Below are 20,406 nucleotides of genomic sequence, written 5' to 3'. Positions count from 1 at the left end.
TCCTTGTCAAAAATTCAAGGATGAAAATTAAAATAACTACACAAAAGGATACATTTAAGACATGTTGCTACATGATTATGACTCAGTCAGGAAATAAAAGGTAAGTAAAAGTTCCCATGTATCACTTTTACATGGTACATTAAGATCATTTTGGCTAAGATTAGTTTTTCATGAAGATTTTCACAGTTGGCTACCATTATCAGTTATTTGTGCAAATTTATGCATGAAAGGTTTTCCTTCCATGCAACCTTCCATTAATAACCTTAGTTATAGCATTCTGAATAGTAAGCTTAAGTAGTTTACATCTGACTTAATCGATAAATCTGGGAAAACCTTTTTTTTCCCCACACCTAAACCATCTCCACATTTTTCCAGATTGTGTAGGAATCCTAATGTCCATCATGAACTTACAGGAAGTGGGTCCAAAAATTCTCATTGGTGTTTCATACAACTTTGTGCCAGCACCTCTGAATTGCATAAAACCTGGTTTAACTCACTGATATTCGCTTGTATTGCCAACTTTAGTTAGTCTGGTTAGGAACCAAAACCATTATAAAGTCCCACTGGTGTCTCAACTTGAAAGCTGATTTAATTATCCTCTGTAGGCTATTATAGAAACACGAAGACTCCCAAAAGTATCTAGCGAAATGGCAAAAAGCACACACACACACACACACACACACAAAAAACTTAAAGCTTCTATCAGATAAGGAAACATTTTGCAAACACACACAAAAAAGCATCAATGATCCAATTCTTGTGGAGAGAATTCATGGACGGACATTCTGGCGGTGCAGTTGCAAATCTGTTTTTATTGAGAAAGCGACACGAGCTTGTCTTTTAAAAAAAGTGAGTAAAAGAAAAATAACAGTTTCAACAATTCACCGAAACAAAAAGAAAAACAAAAACAAAACATTGCTGGGGTTAGGAAGTAGGGGATTGAATGCATCAGTCTCGGCCTCTTTCAGAACCTCCCGGACCGCTCCCGGTCCCTGGACTTCCGCCTCTCGCGATCACCCCGCCGTCGATCCTTGGAGCGGGAGCGCCGTTCTCGGGAGCGGGAACGAGAGCGGTGCCTGTTGGACAACAAACACCTAAATTACAAACAAACAGTGACTCGAGAGAGAGAGAATATTTGTTTCCACTGAGCAGTAATTACTTTTTCCTGCGGCGGCCGTAGAGCTCCCTACGGAGTTCCCGTGAGATGGGCTTGAGATGCATGAAGTTGCAGAATCCTCCTCGGGTGCATTCCCTGTAGGAAAACGGGAGATGAGGGGTTAAAACCTCTGGCCTTGCTGCAGATGGAGCCCTGCCATAAAAAGCTGGCTCTACGTTGCACATGCCAAGGAGCACGGCAGCAGAAAAAGTTGAAACTTTTATCTGTTGCATGGGGAACAAACCAGAATCAAATGGAAAAACCTTGAAGGGCGCACAGCTTATCTTGGTTCTGAATAAAAAGTTAGTTTACACAAACCCAATGCAGCTGGGACGGCTTCAGACTTTCAAAAGGAAAACCTTGCGACTCTGCTTTGGTTCTGTCAGAAGCAACCTTTAAAAGCCTTTCGGATTTAAAGGCAGGACAATCTGGCCAGGGAGTAATCCAACCTCGGATGAGGAGAGAACAGTGAAGCTCTGTCACGGTCTGAGCAAAGACAGAACCTTCTTTCTTCACGCAGCGCACCACACAGAACCATAACCTGCTTCACTACTACAGTGAAGAGGTTGGATTAAAATCAATGAATCCAATATTAATTGTTTCAGTCCTAGTGTTGGTAAAGACAGTGCAAACAAAGGTAAATAAATGCCATCTATAAAGAGGCATGTTCCAGGGTTTATTCAGTAAACTGAATAAATAAAGTGGTTCTGTTTTCAGTACTCATGGACAGTTTGTTACCTTTCATAGTTCAGGACAAATCTATGCGCAAATATCAGTGCATGTGATTGAAAGATAACATTTCACATTGTTATGGTTAAGCATAATAAAAAACTAAAATGTATCAAAAGATAAAAATAGTTTAAGAAAAACTAATTGTCATCTAACAACAACTCCAGCAAGTGCTGATGGAAAACCTTCACCTGATCTTCTGCCACCTTGTGGTAGCAGCTATACATTACAGACAGTTACAAATACTATACTACAACTACTGCTGCTGCTGCTGCTGCTGCTTTGTGCCTTAGTATAAAGGACTGATGTGAGAGTGAGAGAAAACAGATTTAAGTCTAATCCTAAACTCAATGCCTTTATATAATGATTACAACAATCATTTGCTCAAAGCAGATTGCTCCAATATCTGCAGAAAAAGTTACCATGGTGTGTTTATGATGATGGTTTCTCCACTTCCAAACAAAAACAAAAGTTTTAGGATATAATCACATCAAATCGAAGGTGGAGGACAGAAGAAGGAAAACAATTCAGCACTGATCAACAAGCTAACAGACATCTAACAAGAAGCATTTCATTCTTCTCATAACCAAAAATGTTTCTGGATGCATAAAGCTGCTTAGTTGGTCTTCAACAGGTGTGTGACCAACAGCAGACACTGACAAACTCTGAGACTCACCCCATTTCGTACTGGCGGCAGCAGGCTTCTCTGAAGTCGGTAACCGGGGACAGCTCTGCGTGGATGGGCTGGGCGTTGAACCACCGGTTGTTCAGGTCCATCACCGCTTTCTCTGCGTCCTCCTCACGACGAAACTACACACAGAGTTAGACCTTCATTTTTGCAGAAACCAGATATGTACACACACTGAATGCAATCCTCACACCCTGAGATTAAGTCAAACTAAACTTTCTATTTAAATCTGGCCAACTTGACGGCTTATTAGATGTTCAGGTGTACATGACCCACCTTCACATAGACATTGCCGACAAGGTGGTCACCGAGGTTATCACAGACATTCATCTCCTCCACCTCTCCATACTTCTCCTCCATCTCTGTGAACACCTCCTAAATTGAAAAAAAGAGGGGGAGAAATGAATGAATTGATCCATAATTTTGCCATTTCTCAACATGAAGTAGTTACCAAAACTTTGCACTATTAGGAAAGTTTCGAGCGTTGCACAATTCCTATGAACAAACCCCAAAATCCATCTAAAAAGGCCCCGTTTTGGCCGCTCTTTTGGCTCCCCCGAGGCAGATAAGGAGGCGGTGATGTCACAACGGGCCGCTGCCGGGCCGGCCGGTCACTCACCTCAAAGAACTCGTCGTAATGTTCCTGCATTTCCACATCGCTCACGGCACCTGCGAAACGGCAACGACAGACGGTGAAGGACGAGCTGGACGGACGTTAAGCGTCAGGAGACTTCAAAAAAAGTAAACCACACGGCGCTTTGAAGAAGTATTCACACCCGACAAACCCTTTGGGTTTCGTTACGTTACAACCCAAATGCCAAAAGGTTTGTGGTTGGAATGTGGCAAACTGGGGGTGTAAATACCTTCTCAAAACACTGTAGGAACATTTGGAAATAGGGATGGTATATAAATTTGAAGCTAAATGTCACAGAAGCAGTCAAAACAGAGTTTCTCCCTCCCATTTTTCAGCTTGTTTGGTGTTTAACTTTAAACTGACTTCAGCCAAACTCTGACCTTTTTTTTTTCTTTCTTGTTGCTGAACTATTTGCATAACTGTGTCATGACACAGACACACTGATAACACTTTCTTCATGACAAGCAGGCCGAGGAAACATGCAAAACAGCATGAGGCCCGTGCATCTAGCCTAAAAGACACATCTCTGACTTCTACACTGTGCCAGTTTGGTTCGGGGAGGAGCAATAAAATGAATTCAGTGCAGTCGGTGCTGGAGGGTCCTGTGGATAAAGATAGAACTTACAGTGGAAACCATCAGCGGACTGGGCAGTTTTGAAGGTTATGAAGGTAAATGTTCAAGAGGGAAATGGTCTGAAATACAAAACATAAGCTTCTGTGATAAAAATCCAACCAAATACGAAGCTGGGGAGGGAAAAGAACGTTATTAGATATGTTTCGCTAAAACGGCTGCGAGCGATTGGTCGAGAGAGGAAGCTGCATTTAACAAGAGCATTTAGCAAATGCTTTCCTGATATTTAGCATTTATGTCTGAAGCAACATTTTAAACATACAGATTGTCTCACTGAGAAAAACCAGTTAAGCAACCAGAATGACTGGCCTGACTGGGACAGAACCAGGCACAAAAGGCACAAGAGTGACCGGTGTTGAGAGAGCAGAGAAAGACCAGAACATCTGGAATGATGTTCTTCGGAAAGATGGGAACAAAGTCATAAAGTCATTAGGACGCAAGAAAATAGGACATGCTTGAAAAGAAAAGAACCTCACAGCAGCTATAAAGCACGGAAGTGGAAGTGTCATGGTTTGGGAAAGCAATCATGGAACCCATCAAGCATTCTATCATGTATCAGAGGTTGTTTTTATTATTATTATTATTAGACTAGCAGTAAAAAACATGAAGGTGAACTCCATCAAAGATGGGCTGAAGTTAAGAAATAGAAAGCTCTGGTCTAGTCAAAGTCCAGATTTAATAGGAGAAGCTTTAAGATAACATAAGATGATGCAAGAAACATCTCAAACATTAAAGTGAGCCATCCTCCTTAGAGCGATGCTACAGACCGGTGGACGGATAACAGGAGTTAGTTTAACTACGCCGGGTGAAGAATGCACTCACTCTTTCCTCAGCGAGAAAAATAGTAGTTAAATTAAAATATTTACTATATTTCTTGCAGTATTTCCTCAATTACGCATCTGAAGAAAATTGAAGGTTTTGAGCAGCAGACTTTTAGTCAATAAAGTGTCTTATCTTTATCGCATGACTGTGGCTTTAAGTTTTGCTGCTTGTGTTCAGGCCTGAGGGGGGACAGACGTTTCCACGGCTGGGAACGGCATCGGGTTCCTCCTGCTGACTACGCTGGGATCCAACAACAAACTCCAACTCTCACAGTAAAGTCACACTTACTGGTTGTTTAACAGTTTCCCTCAGTAACTGTATGTTTAAAAAGAGCTCAGTTTGCATATTAGCTAAACTGGTATGGGGAGGCAACATTTTTTAAAACTTTATTTTTCAGTTAGTTGGTGGCTACTTTCAATAATCAAGAGTTTTCTTTTGATATCTTTTACCCTTTAAAACACAAAAACAATGTATTTTCCACTAATTGGTGAGGAATTTTACCTAAATGCAGACAGTACTTTGGTATTATTCAGAACATTTACTATTTCCACTCACCTCAAGATTGATTATTAGGGCTGATTTATTTTCATATTAATATTTAACACCTACCTGTATGAGGCGGTCTGTTTCTGTTTACGGCACACAGTCCCACCTCATGTTTCTACGTATTCCAAGCTAATCAGCTCTACCTGGAAGTGCTGTTTGCTTTTATACCCTAGTTGACATTTGTTCATATCTCTGAGTCACACGAAGTCTTACAGATACATACTTGTCTACTTTAAGCCACTGAATGAAGACTGAGTGTTTGGTTAGGGGTTAGCTAGCTAACAGGACAAGAGAAGAACCTCTGAAGTGTTTTTGGAAAAACGTGTCTGACTTACAGCGAGAGGCGTCGGCAGTCTGAGCGCTGTTCTGAGGATTACGGTAGATGTTCTGGATCAAGATGGTCTACACAGCAGACAAACGACAATAAATCTGGTGAAACTGGACTAATAGCTTTCGAGTGTTGCACTTTTTTTGAGATTCAAAAGACAGAACATTTCAAAACAGAAGTGTACATAGGCTTATTCTGTCACTGTCTTAAGTTGAATTAGAGATAATGTCTCTTGATTTAGGTCTGTTAGAATTACCAAAATTATTTTTATTTGTCAAATGTCACAATAACAAAATTCTGCATGTAAACTTCTGATTTTGAAGACATTCGTTAATAAGTCTCAGACATATTCTCTCATTCTTGTGACATTTAACTGACTGAAAACAAGAAGTTTGGTCTGATTTAATCTCAGGAAGAGAGAAAAAAGTGTTTGTGTCTTTTTATTCCGTGTATGTAAACTTCTGGTTTGGACGAGGCACACGGGAAATCATAGCTAGACAGCTGTAGTTCAGGAAGCTGTTGACCGATTGGTAGTTTTAGAGATATAAAATCATTTGGAAGGCAGAAACGTACCTGGCTGAAGGTTGGTTTATTGTGCAATCTCGAGCATCGGTCTCCATGTCTGCAGGCTCCAATTTTGAAATAGAAGGAACAATTTACTCTGGAAGGGAAGTTAACATTATTTGTTTATTATCGACTCGGGAACCGCTGCTAATTTGTTAAGCAAAAGTAACATAATGACAAATTAAAATCTCATGTCTTAAGGTTATCACATGGACATACTGATCTGTGTAAAGGTTTTGCTACATTTGGCTTTGCTGAGCCATGTGTGACTCCTGTGTCTCCTTTCTCTACTCAGCAACCAACTAGAATAATAAGCATACATACAGTAACTTCAGCAACAAGTTGTGCTGGGTGACAGAAGATACCACAAAAAATCACATCTAACTCACACAATGAGTGTAACATGTTGAAATGTAATGTTATCATTAGAGTAATAATAACAATAAACATCTAAAAAGAAGAATATATATTTACGTTTTGGGAGACAAAATGCTGCTTCTTCTCCACACTGTTAGATACACGAATACACCTTCCTTAGCCTTACACCTTACCTTCAAGTGACTAAACAGTGTCTCTATGTGTATGCGGTTCTTGATAACTTTAAATAATTTGATCTCAATAAAAAAATGAAAAAGCAGCTTATATTTGTACCCCAGTGCTCTCCAAATCAATACAACCAAGTAATCTGCTCTGACCTGCTAACTAGCAAGCTAAGGGTTACTGGGTTTTAGTTAACTGTGCTTCAGGCTTCAAGTGCAGGTAAACAAACAATAAAAGCAGCGAAAATTCTATAAATGTGTTAATTCCTAAATATTTTGTCATAAGCCAACAGGAAACAGAAGATTTATGTTCTGACTACATGAGTTTCATTCAATGCGGTAGGTCTCTGTTAGCTTCCCCTCGCTAACGATAGCTTCAGCGGGAGTTCCAGCGAAGCTAAAAGACCTAAATAACTTGCTAGTAATGAAAAATAAATCTGTAGCAAAAAGACTTTGCATAAAAGTCTCAGTTATTGCGTCAATCTTGACCAACATTGAATAAAACTTACTTGTCTTTCTCTGTGCCGAAGATGGACGCCAGATACTCCGCCATTTTCACCCCGTCTAAGACGTTGTGGAATGCGTCATCACGCAAAACGAGGGACGCCTGCGCTCAAACGCTGTGGAGGTGACCATGACAACATGTACATTAGCTTTAATGACCGCTTAGGGGCGCTGTTTCCCCAATAAGGGGTCTAAAACACCTTAACACGTACTTTTTTCATTGTATTCCTATAAATTTGAATATTTTAATTAATCTCCAGAGATTTTTCTTCTTGTAAAAACTTCATTACTCTTAAGACTCGCCTTTTTCCCCTCCTTATATTAAAAGTACATGTTCAGAGTCTTGGATATACAGAAGAGAGGGGAAAACCAGAAAATGAGTACATTTTTATTTCAAATGAAAACTGTAGAACCTTACATTAAAAAAGTAAAATTAATAACAACCAAAAATATGATGCATAAAACCCCAAAAATAATAATATGGGGGAAAAAAAAACTGTTGACTATTCACTTTGGCCTATCTTGTTTACGTCTACTTGGCAGTTATGAAAATAATCTAAAAATCTTATGCTAAAAACATCAATAAATAATTAAGTCTAGTTTTTTGTTCTTATAATATTAAACCAACACAAAATAGTTCTTCAAAATCTCATTATAGCTGATTCACAAGGAGATAAGTGTTCATGTGGTGACAGTGTTGACCCAATAAAAGCCACCAAAAAACCATCAACACAGTGGGCATTGAGCCCATTAAAGAGGCTGTGGGGTCCCCATCTGCTCATCAGAACACCTTACAACCTCCACCGAAACCACAGGCGCTCTGCAAGAGGTCGCGCAGCGCTGCAGGAGATGCACATGGCGGAGATTAAAGAAGAGGAGAAAGGAGAGGAAGTCAGCTTGAAGATAGCAAACCACAGAGACAGTCAAGAAGTTATGAAGGCGGCGTCAAGGTGCACAGACTGAAAGACGCCTCGGAAACGACAGCAAGGTCTGTGAGAACGATGAAGATTTTGGCTCAGTTCGAAATGTCTGCCGCAGCTGGATGAGAAGGGGAAGCCCTGGCCTGAGACGCCTCGCTGAGTCGGACCTGCAGAAATTGCAGAAGTGAGACCACTCACCGCCTGATTCTCACCTCAAAAACTATATTCCTGTCTACTTTCGAGGGGAAGAAGTACTGTACGTTACAGGGCGTGTGTGCGGCAGCCAAAGAGGAAGCAGCTCTGGCTGTTTTGATTAACAAATTAATGATGTTTTCGGAGGAAGATTTCTCAGTTGAGCTTGATGTGACCGGATAGTAACGAGCGAAGAGATCATGAGGCTTGAGCACCATTGGATTGTCCTGATTTGGTCCATTTGGACCGTCCAGTTCCTCACCATTGAGGCTGACGGTAAGTGAACATGTTTCCTTAGCTTTTGTAACCACAGAGACCAAGCAGATGGTTTTTTGTAGACAAATCCAGAGGGCAGAGGTCACAGCGAGATCTGACCATCAGTGAAAATAACTGACATGTCACACCTGGAGGTCAGATTAAATAAACTCAAAGCTCCTGATGATTTTGAGGGACCGTTAGCAAACATCGATTGTATATTTTGTAGAAATGTCGGTTCTCTTGGCAAATGTGAAACTCTTATTTCATTTTAGATTTTGAAAAATTATCTTCTTTCGTTTTGTTTCAACGGTACATGTGATCAGGACACCATGGAAGAGTTTAAAATCACAATAACAAATTGAGTTAAAGAGGAAAAAAACAAACAACATAATTTAGATGTTCCATTTTTTACTCACCAATCAATCAAGTTTATTTTTATGGCACACGGCAGTTCAAAGTGCCGTACATCTTGAAAACATAAAAAAAAAAAAACATCATCAAAAGTTGTAAAAATAAAGTGCCATTGTTAAAATAATCAATACACATCAAATACGTTGGTCAATGTTCAATTTAGAGATGCTTTAAGGTTCAAAAACAACTGGAATGCTGACCAATAGAAACAAAACTAAAACTACAATAACGTAGCAACCATATTTCAATAATATGCTGTCAGACTGCTGTATTGTAATGGTTAGACAAGCAAAAATTTTAATGAAAAGTTGCTATTTGACTGAAAGCCTATTTTCCCCAGGTTGTGATGTTATTTGTGGAAACATAATTTATTGGCTGAAACTGTATCTTTTTTCTTCATTTAAAAGTCACATCATGTTTTCTAAAATGTTCCAACATATCAATAGCACAAAGAATTTTCTATTTTAACGTTTTGATTTTCTCATTTTCAATCAATTGTTTGAATATTTAGAAACAAAACAACATACTTTTACAGAAATTTTGCATTTTCAGAAACAGCTGGATAGAATAAAATCATAACTAAGTGTAGTGGTTGATAGAGTTTGAGAAAAAAAAAGAAGTGGAGGAAGAGTTGCTCATTTCCAGTCAGGTCAAACTTTAAAAAATAGTTTATGAAACAAAGAAATTTTTTATGAGAATTAAAAAAAAAACTATCTTGAGATTTAATAAAGATGGAAAAAAGTACCATAACAATGTTAATACTTAAAATTTGTCAACATATAGCTGTCAGTTGTCGGATCAACAGAAGAGAAACTTCTTCTTATACAAGAGGCTGAAGTTTTATGTAAAATAGCATCACTCACCACTGACTATTTAAGCAACTGGTTAAAAAAAGAACTAGTTTATATTAACTGTGCTTCAAAGAAACACAGATATATATATACATGTAGGTGTGTAAAAATTGACATGAGGTTGAATGACGAAAAAAGGAGAAGAGATAAAACCTTATTAGAATGCACTTTAGATGTAGAGCCTGTTAACACTCATACTTGTTAAATTGATTACTTGATTAGACAGAAGTCAGTTTTAGATTGAACAGAAACCAAATAGTTCTTCTACTTTAGCAAAAGGATGTTCCTGATTTACGTGGGCAGTTTGTGAGAAGTTCATTCAAAGCTTAAGGATAATTAGATACAGAAAACATCAATTTATTTATTATCTTATGTCTAATGTCTTCTCCTCCTTTAGATGACGAATGCACACCAGAACTACAAGTTCGTCGGAACACGGCTTATAAAGCGAATCTTGGAGAAGAACTCAGGATTGAATGTCCAGTTATGTTCTGCAACAATTCACCACCAACAATCTGCTGGTATAAAGTTGAGAAAGAAAATATTTGTCTCAATGACAACAATAACAGTCACATCAAGACAGAATGGGAAATAACAAATCTGTCAAAAGGGATATTCTACTTGTTGTTTCAAAGCATCGTCATCAGTGATTCAGGTGAATATCAGTGTAAAGGTGGAGGCAGTAGGAGTCATATCATCTACATCAATGTTTATGGTGAGTGATTTTTCAGTTATATCGTTTATATATTGAGTAACATTAGCTAGCTTTACATTTGTATACATGCATGCATACTTTCTTATTTACAAGATTATAACTCTGGTTCTACAGATATGGGCACAAACGACACACATAAACCAGTAACCAATGACACAAGTAAGAAAAAGTTTATATCTGTATCCTGATTTTGTACATATGCATTGCTACTTCATGCTTGTTTAATTTTATTTTGCACATGTAAGCAAATATTTTTTTTAGCACCGTACATCTTCATAGATTATGAATAGATATAAATGGCTACATCTTACAGATAATTTAGTTCACTTGTAAGATATCTTCATAAAACTTTGTATTACCCGAAAAATAATTTAAGTCAACGAGCTAGCGGTTTAAGACGCTGGTTCTGCTCCCCCTGTTTATTGGACTGTCGCTATGTGCTACACGTAATAATATTTCACAGACATAAATTCGCTTCTGCTCCCCCCGAATGAACTCTCAGACAGAATGTCTGCTTAAAGTTGCAACATGTAACTATACTATTTGGTTCTGACTCCTGTTAGGGCAATTTAAGTCTCATAAAACATGAGACCAGTGATCAAACCAAATTAACTATAGCAGTAAGGCATACAGTGGAGTAATATGAACTATATGTCACCTATCTCCCAGAAAAGTACTTTAAATCCTAGTTATTAAAGTGAGTAGGAAACGTCTCCCTGACAGTTATGATAGACACTAAATGTCTCATGACAGAAGGAGCCAGACCAGAATTGTCAAAAAAGGAAAGGACTGAAAAGACAAGCATTTGTTTTATTGAATTTGTATTTGAAAAATACACTTTTAAGTTGGACAATTTATCATTATTTTTTGTTTTATCTTGTTCTTTTTTTGTTTTCCTGCAGACGACCAATCCGAAACTGAATCGCCAGATACATTTTTGTTGTATATGTACTCTGCCGCTGGGATCGGTTCCTTTGTCATCATAGTGATTATTATTTCTGTGATATGCATCCGAGGGTGTAAAGGTGAGAATTCTTTACTAATTTTATTAACATCAACTTGTAATTGCTATGTGAAATACTCCGTCACTGCCACTGCATTTAACAAACTGTTTATCCTGCAGGGAAGTCAAGGAAAGAGAAACAAAAAGAAAATCAGGTAAGTCATGCTGCCTTTCAGGAGAATAGCCTCTTCACCAAATGTTTATGCATTCAAAATTTTGACTTTATTTAAAAATTTTATTTCTACTATTTTTACTTTTTTATTCCTAAAGTACATGGAGATGCCCTTGGGTGAGCGAGCCGTCCCAAACCCCACTGGGATCCAGCACTCACCAAGAGGAAGCCCCAACCCGCTGCCACCTCGCAGGCCCAGCGGGAGAAAAACCACAGGACAACCTGCAGAGCCGACACCATCGAGAGACAACCAGCCGCCTCACGGCCAGAGGACACGAGACAGAAACAGGAATGGGGCGCAGGCGGAGGAAGCAGGTTCTGTTGTGTATGCTGCTCTCAACCATGCACCCCCACAGAGGGAGGCTCCCCGGCCACAGTGGCAGATAGAGGAGACAGAGTACGCAGCTATACGTTTGGTTTGAAGACTGGGAGTCTGCTGGAATAAATCACACTAGAGGAACGAAGTTTGAATCTGGATCTTCCTCTCCAGAGGAGCACAGGAGGGATTCCTCACAGCAAGGATTCTGGAATCAAACAACTCAAATCATGACTTCCTTTACCTTTCGGAAACACTGATCTTACAACAGAACATGCTGACGGATTTGCTCAAGCATGATTCGTCATCGGCATCACAAACTGGATGTGTGGTTTCTACTGTTCTGTTTGGGATGGAAAATGTTCCAGCTGAAATCAAGAACCTCAGCGTCACTGCAGGCGGTAGCCTACGGAGTGAAAAGCACGTTTCACATCCTTCATATAAAACCAAACTGAAATGAACCATGTATCTTTTTTAATGATTGTTTACCAAAAGGAATTCAACATTTGTCTCATTTTCTTCAGTCTGCACTTTGTTTAAAGACCCTTTTTCTGCACTTGGTGCTTTACAAGAAGTACACCACAATGGCTAAATGAGATGAATAAGTAGGTTATCCCACCGGTTCAGGCGCAAGAACACTGATACAGAAATCAGTCAGCGTTTCCTCACCAACTCAGTCCACAGAAAATGTCTGAACAACCACAATAGAGTTGCTGGCGCGAGCAAACCTAAACCGCTTAGCTAAATACACGCTAGCTAGTTGGCACCACAGCATAATAAAGAGCTAAAAGAGACTAAAACCTTATTTTGTAATCATGTCTAATTTGCTTTAAGACAATTTTATTATCTTTTTGTCTTCCTCCATCAGTGGCTTGAGACCTAAAAAGGTACGCTATTCTCTGTCGTTAGCATGTTGCAAACACAAAGCTAAAAGACACCAAACACCAAAAAGTTACCACATTGTTATTTGTGTTTCAAGAACAGCCATAGGTCATCATATTTTACTTCCTTAAACTGGAAATGTTGAGTCACACGTGAGCTACAAGACACGTTTCGGAAATAATTGATATTCAGCAGCTAGCTTGAATGAGAACTAGAAAAAACAGTGATTTGACTAATTATATCAGGCAGGTAGATAAAAGAAAAGATAAAAATGTGAAAATATCTGAACCCCTTTATGCCATAAGGCATAAATGTGATATATTCACATTCAAATTCAAAAATTTCTTATTGATCCCAAAGGGAAATTAAATTAAATATGTTAATGCATTAGGTGCTGGTCAATTCAAACTTTTGCATTAATTACTTTTGCAGGTAATTTTGTTCAGGTTTAAAAGGATCTGTCTACCACAGGATTATGTTATTTCAATCAATAATCTAATACTACAGCGTAAACTCAAAATTATTCGTACAATATCATCTACAATTTATAAAAACGCTTAGTGAATTAAACTGATACACACTGGTAAAGTACATGGGTGCAAAATTGTGGAAATAGGCAGGAATACAATGTAAATTAAAGACATAGATTGGCAAAATGGTGAGTTGATCTGGAAACTTCTTAACTGGCAAAATTATAAATAAAATGAGGTTTATTTTATATTAACATTGTAATAGTCAGTTTACAAAAGTTCCTACAGAAACATCAAACTCGTATTTTCGTCTTCAATGAATGTATGTTTTTCTTGCTCTGCTACAAAGTACAAGTACAGGCGTTATTTGGACTCTCTCCTCAAATATGAAACTTTGTTTTTTGTGTGACAATCAAGCAGTGATTCAGATCTTTGACAATAAAGAATGCAATTAGAGTCTACAAACTGAGCCTGTAAACTATCATGTGTGATGTAAACAGGGGAAGCAAACAAAACTGCTGTTGTTGTTTTGAATGTTTTGCACGTATTCGAGTAATAACTGATTTTATTGCATGTGCATGGCTTGAAATCACTATTTGGAACAATTTCAGTCATTTCTGGTACTGTAGCCTCGGACGATATCAGATGAGTCATTGTTTGGCTTTCACTGTGACTGAACATTTTATTCTGATTACTGATTGTGATTCCTTGAAAAGGTAGAATGTAATCCAAATCACTGTGTGCAATGAAATAATGCTTATCTAAAAAAAAAAAAAAATCTGGATTTAATCTTGTGGATTTGACTCTTTTTTTTTGTGGTAATTATGAGTATTTCCCTAAAAGAAAATCCCCAACACAGATTAACTGAAGTTAAACGAAACGTGTGGAGAAAAAAGAGGTCTCTTCCTGTAATGACATCAAAGCTGGTAGATTCACATTTACTGGAGGAACTGAGCAGAAACCGTCTACCCAAAGACCCCCGTAATCAACAACAGGAAGTAAAGCCAACCGCATGCGACTTTCTGTAAAATTCAGAACGCAGCCAGGCTTTACTGAAGGGGATCATTTCTCAGGTGCCCGACATGAAACTTTTCAGCTATAAAGTCCTTTTTTATGTTTTGATCCTAGTGGTACTCGGAGGCACTCAGGATGACAACAGTAAGTTATTATTACTACAAAAATCTGTCTGGATGTTACTTTTTTAAATATATATTACAAAAACATTCATTTTGACTTTCTCTGTGTAAATATTTGAGAAAAGTAGACATCAAGAAAGAACAACTTGTACCTTAAAATATTACAGAGAAAGATTTTCATACCGCCATACTTATATATTGTATAATATACAGACATATTTCAGGCTACGTAGCAGTTTTTAGTTTGTATTTCCCATTTTTGTTTACTTTTTCTTCCTTAATTTGCATAAAATGAGAAATATCGTGAAAAATAAAGGGCAAAATCAAATGGAAATCTGCTTTTCTGACTTTCTGAAGCAAAACGAATGTGAAAAGCACCAAAAATTGCTCAACTTAAAGAATCAGTTCAGCCTGGAAATTCCTAAATATTAAATGTTTCCAACTTTATTAATATTGCTAACACTTAATATTCTAGTTACGCTAATTTTAAGCCGTTTAATTCATGTTTTAAGTGGCAAAAACTTGAAACCACAGGATGCGCTGTGGGTTTCTGCAGCGTGTTTGACCTCAATTTGGTGGACACAGCTGCTGCATCGCAGGCGCCTACATCTGTTTCAGATACCTCACTGTTAATACTGTGGTTGAAGAAGCAGCCGGTCATGTGTAATCTTTTATGATTTGGCCTTTTCCTGAAAACTCCAAAACAAAAATAAAAGCGCAACCAATAACTAGAGACTTTTGTTAAAGTAACAGAAGTCAAAACTTCTCATCTCTTGACATTTTTGCTCATTCTTCCCAAAATAGTTTGAGGGGGTCAGGTTGAACGGAGAACATCTGTAAACATGAAGTCCTAACAAAAATTTTCGATTGACTTTATGTCTGGGCTTTGACTGGGCCATTCTAAGTCATGAATGTGTTTGGATTTAAGCCGGTCCAGCTTTACTTTTCAGCTTCTATAGCAGGTTTTTCTCCAGGGCTGATCTGTATGTGGCTCCATCAACCTTCCAATCAAACCTAATCAGTTTCCCTGATGATGTTTAAGAGGAACATCCCACAGCCTGATGCTGCTCCTACCAAATGAATGATGTGTAGTCTAAGGTTTCCTTTCAAATTCAGTGTAGGTTTCGTCTATCATGTGGAAATGGGACTTTTTTTGTTTTACCTCAGGGTATCAGGTTACAGGGAGCTAAACAAGAATCCGCGCCACACTTTTCAGACTGAAACACATCTGTACATCTGAACATTTCCTTCCTTCTTATAATTGTTTACTTTCTTCTCTTTTCTTGCAGAGAAGCTGACTGATCTGGACATGTTCAAACATTTCATGTTCCGCATTATGGTCATTAAGATTTTTGTCACCATTGTCTTACTTACATACTTCCTGAAATCCCGTCCTGGGATCACAGGTAGGAGTCTAGATCTAAAAATACAGGTGGCTGATTATCATGATCTGAGAGCTGTAATTCATTGAACTTTGTATCCGTTCTGCAGAAAAAGGCCAGAGAAGTGAGGATTATGGTTCCTCCCATCACATCTATGAAAATGAACTGAGTAGAACTCAAACTCATGTTTGAGCTGAGTAGAGCTTTTATAGAACAACTGCTTGCTTTTGTGTTCTTGAACTACTGTAAGGCAAACTGCAAAGATGTGAAAGTGAAAGTGTGAGGCAGCTTTTGTTTACGATACAAAGAATAGTGAGACAGAGGACAGGTAATAGTCATGTTTCCTGTACAGGTAACACATCTGCACACATCCTGTATAAAGTTTACGTTCACAAGGGACTGTCTAGACTACAGAGTACTGTGTTCTCATCTTCCTGTCTTTTATTTATTTATGATTAAATAAGCTTTTCTTCTTAGGTAGATGTCTTTTTTGAAATGAAACTAACTTCACCTGTCATAACTGTTTTTATTGTACCCGAAGTATTAGTTGTACATTCTGAAAACTTTGAAATAGACAGCCATATTGTGACTTATCATTTGTATTTGTGTTTCACAAAAACTTATTCACGATTACAGTCTCAGATTGACATAATGTGTTTGTTTTTAATGAATAAATTTGATTAATCTTGTGCATAAGTTTGCTGTGTTTGTGTAATTTCTCTGACATTTAGTGACTCGCAGTGTTTGCAGAGAAATTACATCTAAATGATTTCAATGTAGAAAGGTATCAGTCAGGGGAAGAGCACAAAAGACTCCACTGCAATATGTACAATATATATCATTAGCAAGCAGTATTTTGACCATAAAAACTGACATAAAACAGGAACATTTTAGTTTGATTTGCTGTAGCATCGTGTATGTACATTTCTGGTTTTAACTGTTCGCCGCACTAACGGTGGAAAAAGTTATGAACATAATGGTTTCATTCTTTATGTCACAAAAGTCTGAACTTTAACTAGCTTTAATTTTTTTTTTTATATCCACAGCTGAAATTGTATGAACTTGAATTTAAAACATTGGTTTTCTTTGGTTCTTTTTTCTAGTAGAACAATGAGCAATGGTGGAAACAAATGTTTCTTCTTGTATCGACTTCATCAAAACTATTAGCATTTGCAGGAGGGTCTACAGAACCCCCATAATCGCAAACAGGAAGTAAATCAACCGCCTCTGTTGTGGTGTTTAACTCAGAACATACAGTAGCTGAACAGAAGTGGACGCTTCATCAAACTACCAACATGATGTCTTACAGCTTTAAAATCCTTTTTTATGCCCTGATCTCTGCCAGACTGATGGTTCCTCTGGATGCTGATGGTAAGTTACATTAACTATTAAACCAAGATATAATAGATTATATAAGTCGGCGATGAAGATTCAGTCGAAATCATTTCTTTTTTTTGTTTTTGCTTAAATGCCAAAATAAATATTGGTAGAAAGTAGATAAAATGTAACAGAGCTAAGGTTAATGTCACATATTAATAAAACACACCAAAAAACTTTTTCACTAAACTTTTTCACATCACCCAGTACTTTTACAGTTCCGCAGTTGACAAGATGGCGCATAGACAAAAATAATGCAGCCTTTGAAACTTGACTTGTAAAACTAAAACAACAAGACATGGAGCTGGACGTCTTTAATTCTGTTTTGCCAAGCTAAACTAGTAATATCTATTTTTATTATATTTTTAAAAAAATACATAGCATTAAAAGATATTTCACATAAAGCTACTGTCACGCTGTTTCCTGTCTTGCCATATTTGGCGATGTGTTGAAGAAAGCGTTTGGTGAGTCTAAACACCAGGAAATGAAGTGGATTTTGTGGAAAATTAAGTTCTACCACATCTTTAAAGCGTGTTTGTTACTTTTGATGTGCTTCTGTTCCAATGTGGATATTAACGTCAACTGTTTTACAATGTGACAGAATCAAGTATGTTATTTGCATTGTGACAAACTAAGCAATATTTATCTTGCTGTAAGTTAAATTATTGCTAACAAACTATTTAATTATGCTACAACTAAATAGCATCGTTAAATAGTAATTAAATTACAGCATAAATGAATTGTTGTAATTTAATTATAATTAATTATAGCATAAGTTTTAATTCCTGTTTTCAGCATCCAGCTTGGTGATGTGTGTGGAGCAGGTTTAGATTGAGTATGATCCTTATGATTGGATAATTGCTGCAATCTTTGCAGCACAGACGCATTGAATGAGTAGCAGTGTTGCAAAAGTGTGTTTTACTTGGCCAGTGAAAGTGATGGTGCTCATTTAGAAATATTTTGATATCTCCAAAGAACTTTGGTACAGGCAGACATAACTAGTGATTCAAATATCTCTGCTGCAGAAGCAAGTGGGTGGTAGATGGTACTGGAGCGTTATTTTCTCATGGATTCTTGTCTTCCAACAACATTCACATGAAAGGAGTTCATAAGTTTCTTACGTCCTCTTACTCCTTTTCAAGCACGTTGAGATTATTGTAGTTCAAAAATGTGTGTCTTTTGCATTCCTTGTTCCTGTGTGTGACTTTATACTTCTATCAGGTTCAAAATAAATAAATTCATGAATGAAAGGCTCCTGAAAAATTGTTAGCTAAAACTTGTGAAGAATAATAATTTATAGCTCTCAATAAAAATATGGTTTTTTTAGCATGTTGGACATGAAAAGTCCAAAACTCTAAGTACTTTAATCAAAATAGCTACATTTTAAACATTTAATAAGCAGATTTTCACTTTTTTGAAATGATTATTTCCATTTTTCTGCACAAGTCAAAACTCATCTAGTGTCCTGGTTTTTCAACGATTTTTCGAGTCAAATTTAATTAATCAAACCGCATTATTGTAAAATGCACCTTAAATTTTTACCTTTGTAGTGTAAATAAGGCAGCAAAAAAGGTATGACATTTTAATGTCTGGTTCTTTCCTGATGCAGATGACGAATGCATGACAGAACTACAAGTTCGTCGGAACACGGCTTATGAAGCGAATCTTGGACAAGAACTCAGGATTGAATGTCCAGTTATGTTCTGCAACAATTTACTACCAACAATCTGCTGGTATAAAGTTGAGGAAGAAAATATTTGTCTCAATGACAACAATACCAATCGCATCAAGACAGAATGGAAAATATCAAATCCGCCAAAAGGGATATTCTACTTGTTGTTTCAAAGCATCGTCATCAGTGACTCAGGTGAATATCAATGTAAAGGTGGAGGCAGTAGGAGTCATGTCATCTACATCAATGTTTTTGGTGAGTGATTTTTCAATTAACTCATTTCAAATAATGCTACAATAATCATTGATGAAAGCAGTTTTATATATACATATATGCATATCTAATTATAAGATTATGTTTTATTCTACAGAGACTAATGAGGACACAAACACAGAGAAAACAACGACCACTGTCACAAGTAAAAAGTTTAGCTTTCTATCATCATTTTGGCTTTGCTAATTCATTCTTTCCTACTTCTATTTTGTAAATGTAACCAAACCATTTCATAGCAATGTACATTTTCTTAGATTAGAAACAGGAGTGAAAAGACAAGCATTTATATTTGAAAATGTTTCTCTTTTTAAGTTGGAGGAATAAACACTATTTTTTATCATATTTTATTTTGTCTCCCTATAGATTACCAACCCATAACTGAACCAGCAGACACATTTTTGATGTCTATGTACTCCACTGCTGGTATTGGTTCCTTTGTCATCATAGTGATGATTATTTATATAATATGCCTGCATGGGTGTAAAGGTGAGATATTTTAATTCTTTTTCTTTTCACACCAACTTGTAATTGGTGGGTTAAATACTCTCTAACCATCACTGCAACTGTTTATCCTGCAGGAAAATCAAAGACAGATGCCACAGAGTTCCAGTTCTCACCCAGAGGAAGCCCAACACAGGGGAACGGAAAGCAGGCGGAGGAACTCAGTTCTGTTGTGTACATGGTCTGTCAGGAAGGGAAGCTCCCCGGTCGCTGAGGCAGATAGAGGAGACAAAGCTATACGTTTGTTTTAATGATTGAATATCTGCTGGAATAAATGAACGATGTACCACTTGTAAACATTAGGTTTATGTCTCGACTTTGACTGGTCCATTCAAACTCATGAATATGCTTTGATCTAAACTGTTCCCGCTCTGGTTGCTTGCTTAAAGTTATTATCCTTCTGGAAGGAGAACCTCCACTTCAGCCTCGAGTCTTTTTCAACCTATATGTAATCTCTGTTTGTCTTCATTAATAAACTTTATTATTCTTTAATATAAATCTGCTGTCTTTGTATCAAAATGTTTTGCATTAAAACGATTTCATTGCAGAAAGGTATCAGTCAGGAGAAGATCATAAAAACATCTACTGCAATATGTAAAGTGGTACCAAGAAATTTTGGATTTATTTTCTGATTACAATGTCTTATACAAATATTTCAGATCATCAAAGGGTCTGGAAATGGACATCCAAGGAGACATTTTTGCCCTCAGTTTATCTAAACAAAACTAACTTAG

General features: G+C 37.3%; 3 protein-coding genes across 4 annotated transcripts; 2 read left to right on the top strand and 1 right to left on the bottom strand.

Moving 5' to 3' along the window:
* Nucleotides 1-792: 792 nt before the first annotated feature.
* Nucleotides 793-7,256, bottom strand: LOC106929519 (splicing factor U2AF 35 kDa subunit). Its single transcript, XM_015006517.2, has 8 exons — nucleotides 7,147-7,256; nucleotides 6,108-6,195; nucleotides 5,542-5,608; nucleotides 3,193-3,242; nucleotides 2,850-2,948; nucleotides 2,562-2,695; nucleotides 1,160-1,252; nucleotides 793-1,076 (listed from the first exon to the last, which is right to left on the bottom strand). Exons 1-8 carry the CDS (start codon nucleotides 7,188-7,190, stop codon nucleotides 965-967), a joined length of 687 nt encoding a protein of 228 aa, XP_014862003.1. The 5' UTR covers nucleotides 7,191-7,256; the 3' UTR covers nucleotides 793-964.
* Nucleotides 7,257-8,004: 748 nt separating this feature from the next.
* On the top strand, nucleotides 8,005-16,545 carry LOC106929514 (B- and T-lymphocyte attenuator-like). 2 transcript variants are annotated; one of them, XR_015765753.1, is made up of 8 exons: nucleotides 8,005-8,529; nucleotides 10,171-10,488; nucleotides 10,603-10,647; nucleotides 11,391-11,513; nucleotides 11,612-11,646; nucleotides 11,762-14,489; nucleotides 15,757-15,873; nucleotides 15,959-16,545. XR_015765753.1 is itself a non-coding variant. In XM_015006512.2 (6 exons), the coding sequence occupies exons 1-6, from the start codon at nucleotides 8,454-8,456 to the stop codon at nucleotides 12,083-12,085; spliced, it is 921 nt and encodes a 306-aa protein (XP_014861998.2). In that variant the 5' UTR covers nucleotides 8,005-8,453; the 3' UTR covers nucleotides 12,086-16,545. The 2 variants fall into 2 exon arrangements, 1 of the variants encoding a protein (XP_014861998.2); XM_015006512.2 differs by having other exon boundaries at nucleotides 11,762-16,545.
* A 269-nt stretch (nucleotides 16,546-16,814) lies between these two features.
* Nucleotides 16,815-20,169, top strand: LOC148160761 (B- and T-lymphocyte attenuator-like). The gene is made up of 5 exons (XM_088014341.1): nucleotides 16,815-17,220; nucleotides 18,836-19,153; nucleotides 19,269-19,316; nucleotides 19,535-19,657; nucleotides 19,750-20,169. The coding sequence occupies exons 1-5, from the start codon at nucleotides 17,145-17,147 to the stop codon at nucleotides 19,884-19,886; spliced, it is 702 nt and encodes a 233-aa protein (XP_087870467.1). The 5' UTR covers nucleotides 16,815-17,144; the 3' UTR covers nucleotides 19,887-20,169.
* Nucleotides 20,170-20,406: the final 237 nt, after the last annotated feature.

Source organism: Poecilia mexicana, unplaced genomic scaffold, assembly GCF_051168715.1.
Source record: "Poecilia mexicana isolate PSO_F unplaced genomic scaffold, ASM5116871v1 scaffold_2, whole genome shotgun sequence".
Taxonomy (NCBI): Eukaryota; Metazoa; Chordata; class Actinopteri; order Cyprinodontiformes; family Poeciliidae; genus Poecilia; species Poecilia mexicana.
The sequence above is the reverse complement of the archived record's forward strand: the minus strand, read 5'-3'. Positions and strand labels throughout refer to the sequence as shown.